Below are 8,892 nucleotides of genomic sequence, written 5' to 3'. Positions count from 1 at the left end.
AGTCACTGTAAACAATGCATTCAAATGCAGAGGTTAAACATGTTAATGGTCACTGGTTGTCTGGCATTGGACAGATCACCTGTTAATGATCACATTATGGATGAACTGAGACCAGTTTACACCTCTTTGACTCTGAGGAGTTTCAGCAGAACTACAGAACTTCCTTTGTGAAATGTTAAAGCTGCTGTAAGGGAGATGTTTTGTTAAAATGGCTCTAGTAAATCATTGATATATTGTTTGTTCACTATGTTCAGTAACAGAGGTCTTCCCATTATGTCTCCATACGTACTTCACTAACATCATTATTACTGTTTATGTGAATTGTGTTAAAAGTACAATTGATCAACAGTAATATGAAGGGGGAATTAAGGGGCTCTACTGTATTTAAGAACATTAGCCTACTTTACTTACATACGCTGTTAGCTCATAGCGCGCCACCGAGGGGCGCGCTACAAGCTTGTAGGTCTGCTATTTTTGAATAAACGACTGACATAGAAACATAGCTTTTTCAGAAAACTGTCAGGATGTAGAAGACATTTTTAGAATCTGATCTCAGGCCAATAATGGGTTAATGCCTGAGACCGATTCGGCTAATGTCTTCTAAATCAGTTTTCTGAAAAATGTATGTTGTTATATCAGTAGCAGTGGTGCTCAAAATGTTTCATGTCAAGGACTCCCAAAATGATGTATTTGGCCGCGGACCCCCATCCCAAAATATTTTGTTCCGGGAACCGCCAGAAGTGAAGATCTGAGTTATTTTTCAACCATTTTCACGAAGAAAAAAAAGATCTACAACCTCATACCATGGCATGAAGTGACACGCTACGAGCGTGTATATCTCTTATTCAGGCTGCTTATTTCCAGCAGAGCTGCAGTTTCATCCTTGAAGTGAAAACAAACATAATTTCTCACAGATTGCCAGAATTGCATTTGAACATGACACATTAAAATATGTTCCAGGGTCAGTGTAACATTCCATCCTAATTTGCTAACATTGGCTTTCAGAGTTTGCTTGGCCCGTTTAGAACGAAAAGCCTCAAATCATCCAATTGCCATCCAAGGCGTAAGAAGAAATGCCACCCTTTTCACATTGGCCTGTTATAGCGCCACCAGGAGGCCACAACCTGACCTGCCCTGGTGGAGACCTGTGCCCAGAAGGGCACTTTATCTAGTTTAGCATTTTATTATTAGATTTATAATTTAGCACTCTATGTATACTGTGTACTGTACAGATAATCTCCAGGGTAGACGAAGATTTGCATAAATCTCTGTCTTGTGTAGGCTACAGTATTTGTGTCCTTCCCCCTTTGCCCAAATATGGACCTTCACACTGAGGTCATCAACATGAGGTCATCAGCCTTGCCCAAATATAGAGTTTCATATTTGGATCAACTGACACTATTGGTTATTCTTATTAATCGTTTCAGTAGAGAATGTGTTCATGTGCCAGACCATGGAGTCAGCGAAGGGCCGTGCGTGTCATCAGTGCTTAGAGAGCGTCGCCGCATTGTGATCCCACCGACCCCACAACCAAACGCCGCCTGAGAGAGAGAGAGAGGACATCATGGTCAGGTATTTCTCCAGCAGCGCGGACATGGGCAGCGCGTGGGAGCACGTGGCCTCCGCCTTCTGGCGCCGGTACCCCAGCCCCTTCAGCGGGCACGTCCTGACGGAGGACGTGCTGCAGCGGGAGCTGACGTCCGACCGCCGCCTCCTCTCCAGACGCCTGCTGACCAAGACCAGCCGGCTGGCGCCCCCCCGCTGGGCCCAGAGGTTCCTGCCCGCCGGCGGCGGCGGCGACAACGCGTCCCGCCGCGTCGTCCACCTGCTGGAGGACTCCGTGGTGGACCCGGTCTCCAGGAGCCTGACCACGTACACCACCAACGTCAGCCACGCGGCGCTCATGAAGGTGGAGGAGCGCTGTGTGTTCCGGGCGTCCGAGGAGGAGCAGCCCTCCTCTTCCTCCTCCTCCTCCTCTTCTTCCACCTCTTCCACACAGCTCAGACGAGACGTGCGGATCTCCTCCGGCGTCTTCGGCTTCAGCAGGGCCATCCAGGAGGTGGCGCTGGCGCGCTACAAGGCCAACCAGAGAAACGCCATGAAAGGGCTGGAGTACGCGCTGTCCCGGCTGCATGATGGAGGAGGAGGAGGATCGGACCCCTCCTCTGGGACACAACCGATGAAGGATGAGGGGTAACCGGAAGGCTCGCTTCAAAACACCCTCGCCCTCATTTTGGTCCGCCGGCCGGGGTTTCTGACCTAAAAACACGTGACTTCCATTGGAAAAGCATTGGGGCGGCCGTGAAACACAGGCAGAGCACAGCACAGTTGTTCTTTATGTGTGTACGAAGCCTGAGACTCCCATTGGAAATGCATGGAGGCGGCCATGACACACAGGACACACGTGTGAGTACTTCTGGGCCCCTTAGTCCCTACTTATTGACCCGATATTTGTCATATCAGTATCGGCGAATATGCCAGTCTAACCACAGATCCCACACAAGGGTTAGTTGACACTATGGCAGGTAAATACAATGTTGGGGCATGTGGAGTTTGCTTTGGAGTTGCCCCAAACTGCAAGTGCACATTTGAGTGAGGGGTCTACTATAACCCATTCTGACCGGGCACCCATTTTGGTGTTAGCATCATGTCATGCTTTAGCTATTGAAAAATAGCAGATCTACAAGCTTGTAGGTCTGCTATTTTTTGAAAAATCTAAGAACGACTGACATTTTTTAGAATCTGATCTCAGGTCAGAACCCATTCCATGCCGTTACCATATAGGCATATATAATAAATGTATTTATTTATTTTATTTATTTATTTTATATATAGGCGTATCACGAGGCCAGTGAAATGCACAACGTAAACAAAGAGGACTAATATTGGGGCTAATATTGGGGGCGGCCATATTGGACTTTCGCAACAAAATTGACCGAGTTGTCCATATAGGTTGTGATCCTATCCATAGATATTATTTCTGGTGGACAACTTTGTATGTTATGACAAATGCAGGTCAACCCCCTTTGCCCCTGGGTAACAAGGGATGATACAAATCAAATCAAATCAACCTTTATTTATATAGCACATTATAACACAACCAAGGTTGACCAAAGTGCTTCACAACAAAATAAATGGTAACACTTTACAATAACGACCTGTTATAAAGCATTTATAAACATTTATAATCGTTTGTAGATGAGTAATACTAATAATCATGAACAATCATTGTTGACATCCGTAAATGTTTACCTAAACATGTATAACTATGTTTAAACATCATTTATATGTTATTAGTAAGGTATTAGTAAGTAGTAAACTATTCACATAGTTATAAATGTTTAGGTAAACATTTACGGATGTCAACAAACAGTCTGTTCATGATTTATTACTCATCTACAAACTGCTTATAAATGTTTATAAATGCTTTATAACAGGTCGTTATTGTAAAGTGTTACCAAATAAATTAATGCTAAATACAAATACCGGTACATCAAGCAGAGCATAGAAAAACATATAGCATATACTGTACAATCAAATAACATTGAAAGCCAAGGAAAAAAGGTGCGTTTTGGGAGGGAGGGCGAAATCCATTTGACCCGACCGCCTGGCCGGTCGGTATTACTGCCATTACTGCTCTGGTGTTGCTACACGTCTGCTGCTCTGCAACAGGGAGCTTATTGCAGTGCTGTTTTTGGTGTTAGTCCTAGTCTCTTGAATTTGGTTTTAGTCACATTTTAGTCACCCAGAATGTTTTAGTGTTAGTCTAGTTTTAGTCAACTAAATATCATAATTCAATCTACCGTTGATTTAGTCGACTAAAATGTAGGGAAAATGTACAGTTGCTCGGCTCAGTTTCTATCTCTGGGACCCAGCCTACACACACCCTCACAGGTCCTTTTCAACACATTCCGAGACCTGTTAACGTCCTCGAGGACCCCATGTTGAGAACCAGTGTTTTAAATGACCTACACAAGCAGTAGCAGGACATGTTCTGACATGTCCTGCAGCTGTTGGTCTCTCAAGAGACTCAGGTTTAGTTTAGTTTAATGAATTGTGGTTCCAATATACCACAAGAACCAATGTTTTAACACTAGCATGTCTGAAGTAAAATCAGACAGAAGTAGCATTATTATGTGCTTAAAATTCATATTTAGAAAATGTTTCAGATGTCAAAACATTCTGAGATGATGGAATGCTGATGGATGATGATGGTCATGTAAGGGGAACCTTCTGAAAGCTTCACGGGCAAATATGATCGACTTCAAAATCGGGGGAAAAACGGTCAAATTGACCTCTCTGCCAACTAACTGCAATGCATGGCATATTTCATATCAACAGTCACCTCTCATTGGCCATAAAGAACAACAGTCACCTCTCATTGGACATAAAGAACAACAGTCACCTCTCATTGGACATAAAGAACAACAGTCACCTCTCATTGGACATAAAGGACAATAATGGTACAAAATAAAAAAATAATGTGACGTTCTGGAGCATAGTGTATAATATAATCTAGACTATACGGTATAAATCACTGCCCCGTTTGTTGTAGTGAAGTTGTTCGCCCAGTGCCCTTCCTTCTGTCCAAGTCGTTAGGTCATTGTGGTCACCACATGCGTAACACCCGGCGTTGCAATAATACAACATATTCATTTAACCCATTCTGACCTGAGATCAGATTCATACGAGGTTTCCACTGGACACACACTGGTCTGATTAACCCATTCTGACCTGAGATCAGATTCATACGAGGTTTCCACTGGACACACACTGGTCTGATTAACCCATTCTGACCTGAGATCTAAAATCTAAAAATGTCAGTTCGTTCTTCGATTTTTCAAAAATAGCAGACCTACAAGCTCATAGCGCGCCACTCGGTGGCACGCTATGAGCTTGTAGATCTGCTAAAAATGTGCTTTTTTTTTTTACATAATTTCCTCCGATAAGTCCTAGTAGTAAAAAGTAGTAGTAAGGTTGAAATCTGTGTTGATCCAGACCCTCTTCAAAAGACCTGACCCTGGAGGAGACCTGTGTTGATCCAGGCAACAACGCCTGAGTTCCTCGCTTCACGTTTGCAAGGCCCTTAACCCATTCTGAACTGAGATCAGATTCATACGAGGTTTCCACTGGACACACACTGGTCTGATGAACCCATTCTGACCTGAGATCAGATTCTAAAAATGTCAGTCGTTCTTCGATTTTTCAAAAAATAGCAGACCTACAAGCTCGTATCGCGCCACTCGGTGGCGCGCTATGAGCTTGTAGATCTGCTATTTTTCAATAGCTAAAGCATAACATGATGCTGACACCAAAATGGGTGCCTGTTCAGAATGGGATAATAATGCATCAATGTCGCAAACTACCATTGGTCGAGCCATGAACTGCTGTAAGAGTCGGCCACTAGGAGACCACAAAACACAAAAAAAAAAACGCTACCGGCCCTGGGGGGGGGATGGATTAGTTTGGTCTGGACAGGAAAGAGGTCACTTCTTGGCGCCGGCGGTGACGTTCTCCTGGTCCTGGATGCCGCCGTTGTCGATCAGACGCACGCGGAAGGAGGGCAGGTTGATGGCGAAGCGCGTCTTGAGCTCCTCGGCGCACATCTCGACCAGCTCCCTCGCCCTGTCCCTGCTCAGGTCGGCCTTGTAGTGGCGGTCGAGGACGGCGAGGACGAAGGACGAGCCCATGCCGTGGGCGGAGAAGGGCGCCTTGGCCATGGAGCCCAGGTAGTCCATGTAGTAGAGCTCCGGGGCCGGGTGCCCCTCGGCCGTCTCGTCGTAGCCCGCCAGCAGCAGGTTGACGTGGTACGGCGTCCTGCTCCGGAGGTACTCGGCCACGCTCCTCCGCGTGAAGTTGGCGGCGGCGGCCGTACTGAGCTCGTAGCCGTTCCTCATCTTGTAGAGCTGGACGTTCCTCTGGATGAGCTCGGCGAACTGCACCGTGTCGCCCGACTCTCCGGCGCAGAGCAGCAGCATCTTCTCGCTCAGCTTGAACATCTTGTCGTGGTCCTGCTTCATCTGGACGATGCTGCGGCACGCGGCCGTGTCGGCCGCGACCAGGACGAAGTCCGAGCCCTGTATGGCGATCAACTGTTCCATTGTGCAGATTGCGTATCGGGAAAACTGTGAACGATATTTGGTTTACGGATAAATGGGTGTAGTAGATCTTATATGCTCCCTGTCTCGTGTGCTGGCGGTGACATCACAGTTCCTACCTCGAAATGTTGTCAAAGTCTCCAAAAATAGAAATATTAAATTCCGAGTACAACTTATTTACTTGAGCTGTTTCCTTTCAAAGACCACCGTCCACAGTCTATAGAGGCTATAGAGAAGCTCCTTTCTCGGACAGGCCGGGGAAGAACTCGGAAACCAATAACTTTCCCGGCTGAAACCCATGGGTTTAGATCGGGGCTGAATCCTTGCCCAAATGTGAAGTGTTACGCCATAGATGTCACATTATGATGTCATATATAACTGACGTCACAGACTGTTCAGGCGAGTGTCAGAGCAGGCAAACATAAGAAATAGTGTTTGAGGAAACTTTTCAACTAACAACATTTTTGTTGAATGGTTATCCAGCTTGCCTCCACTGAAACACAAATAAGCTCATGAAATAGCGAGTGAGAGTGAGGGGGTGATCATAACTTTCACCCCGGTCCTCGCCTCTTTGGAGTCGATTTAAAAGCCCAAAATGGGCTTCTGATCTCATTCAGCCATACTGTTACATCCTGATCCCAGCCAGAGCCCCGAGACGGTCGACCCTAGACTCTGGAACGCCCTGCCACTACACATTCGCTCTGGTCAGTCATTGGAGTTTTTTTTTTAATGTTAATAACATTGCACACTATAGTCAGGGGTCTGGCATGACGATAGTCACAGATGACTGTGTCAAGGGGCCCCTATTGTGAGTCACATTGTGAGCTTGTAGATCAGCTGATCAATCAATCACTACTTTGTGTTCGCTGTCTGGACACTGAGCTCCTTCTGAGCGGCCTCCTGGTTATTCTGAGAGGTTCCACACTGCCGATGTTGAACCGCACATACACCCGTCCATCGGAGAGACACCCGTCCACCAGAGTTCCCTGGGGAGAAATAACCTCTACGACGCTACGTCATCCTCAGACGAGTCCTCCGTCCTCCATCGGCATCTGATCTAGCCATCTGTCTGTTTCTGTGTGGATTTGACGCATGCGGCTGACAACACTGCAGAGCTCAAGAACTTGATGTTGGATAGGAAATTGTGGAGGGCAAGCGATCCAAGGTATCGCGAGTTGGTGTTGGCTAGACCTCCCTCGTCTCGCAGTAACTAACTACTAATAAGTAATGAATAGAAATGAAAAGAAAACCATAAATGCTAAAAACAATGCGAACAATGCTCCATGCATGAGTTTGGCGTGAAACTTCTTATCCCATGGCAGCTTGACACTCTGCAGCCAACTCTGCATCCGACGGAACCATTGTTGAGAGTCCTTCCGCTGGGCCTTGCGTTTCCTGGTTTGTCTCACTGTGATGTAGCTCTTCGGCTTCTCGCTCCGCAACATAGCTCGGCAGGAAGACCACGCGCCGCCAACGGTTACGGCGCGAGGACGCCGGGCGTTGTTATATATGCAAGTACAGGCCTATGACTCGGGGATGACGTAACACAGTGGTCATCAGGCCAGAGAACCCCCATTTGAAAACATATGCCAGGGACCCCCCATAAGAGAAGATTTGTACGGCTCTAGCAGTGATTATCTCAACCTGTTTAATGTCAAGGACCCTCAGGGACCATCATGCATTAGGCTACCGACCCCCATTTAATTACATTTCTATCTCTGGGACCCCGATTTATATTCATAAATCAATGTTAATTTAACTCTGAGAGTGTACAAATGGAACCAAATTTGGTTCCATTTGTACACTCTCAAGAGTTACAGACCAATAAGGGTCAATTTGGTTCCAAACTATCATTTAGCTGGGGACCCCCTGGAACTCCCTCCTTATGAATGGCCAAGAAAATCCAAGTTTAAACGGTTAAACGAGCGTTTACATCGGTTGTTTATAGCATGTTTTTCAGTTGAAAAGCTTTAGAGCCTCCCCGGCGCCTCCCCTGGTCGAATATGGAATTATATTTCCAACTGACTTCATTCAGTTCACTCGACATGCACATGCACACGCATAACTTCCTTTAAAAACATGGAAGCGGCTGACTAAACAACCGATTTGCCATTGAACGGAGAAATGACGTCAGAATTCCGATAAATATGACGTAAATTAAACATCAAAACATCAAAACGACATTGAAGGGAAAACTTACGTCATATGCAAATCGGCTAACCAATTACATGTTGGTTGGGAGCGCTTGGCCAATAAGGGACAGTAACTTATGCAGCAATGTAAAATGTCCACCAACATGAATTGATTTACGATGACAAGAGCGCCCCTCATTTCACACGGGTGTGATTTTTACTTTCCATTCAGCTTAGAGATACAGCTAACATTACTTCTAAATAGAAAAATACGATCAAATTGTTGCCCATATATGCTGAATCTATCTTTTGTTTTGAAAGCTATTTATAATTGTATCATAAATTACATAAGTCAGTATAAGGTCATATCGGGCTTAAACCTTGCTCAAATAGAGCGTCGCAGTCACGCCCCCTACCAGGGCCCAGGAAATTATTCTCCGTTCATAGGCATTTCAAAAAGTTTAAAGACGTTTACGCCGCGGACAAAGCCAACTCTTGTCGTGACAAATCATGACAACAAACAAAAAAATGTGGGCCGAACAAATAATTAGAAAGAAGAAAAAACAACAAAACACATTTTTTGTTGTTTTTCTTCTTTGTAATTATTTGTTTGGTCCAAAAATATTGTGTTTGTTGTCATGATTTGTCACGACTCGAGTTGA

The 8,892-nt window shown here is 45.4% G+C and overlaps 2 protein-coding genes across 2 annotated transcripts; one reads left to right on the top strand and one right to left on the bottom strand.

Annotated features, from left to right (window-relative positions):
- Positions 1–1,564: 1,564 nt before the first annotated feature.
- On the top strand, positions 1,565–2,197 carry LOC310874083 (PRELI domain-containing protein 1, mitochondrial-like; the record flags this gene model as incomplete). The annotated part of the gene is made up of 1 exon (XM_083786758.1): positions 1,565–2,197. One exon carries the CDS (start codon positions 1,565–1,567, stop codon positions 2,195–2,197), a length of 633 nt encoding a protein of 210 aa, XP_083642884.1.
- A 3,289-nt stretch (positions 2,198–5,486) lies between these two features.
- On the bottom strand, positions 5,487–6,101 carry LOC310874761 (proteasome subunit beta type-2-like; the record flags this gene model as incomplete). The annotated part of the gene is made up of 1 exon (XM_083787624.1): positions 5,487–6,101. The coding sequence occupies one exon, from the start codon at positions 6,099–6,101 to the stop codon at positions 5,487–5,489; it is 615 nt and encodes a 204-aa protein (XP_083643750.1).
- Between the last annotated feature and the right edge of the window lie 2,791 nt (positions 6,102–8,892).

Source organism: Protomyctophum parallelum (assembly GCF_964188405.1).
Source record: "Protomyctophum parallelum genome assembly, chromosome: 17".
NCBI lineage: Eukaryota > Metazoa > Chordata > Actinopteri > Myctophiformes > Myctophidae > Protomyctophum > Protomyctophum parallelum.
Note: the sequence above shows the minus strand (reverse complement) of the source record. Positions and strands in the feature narration are given on the sequence as shown.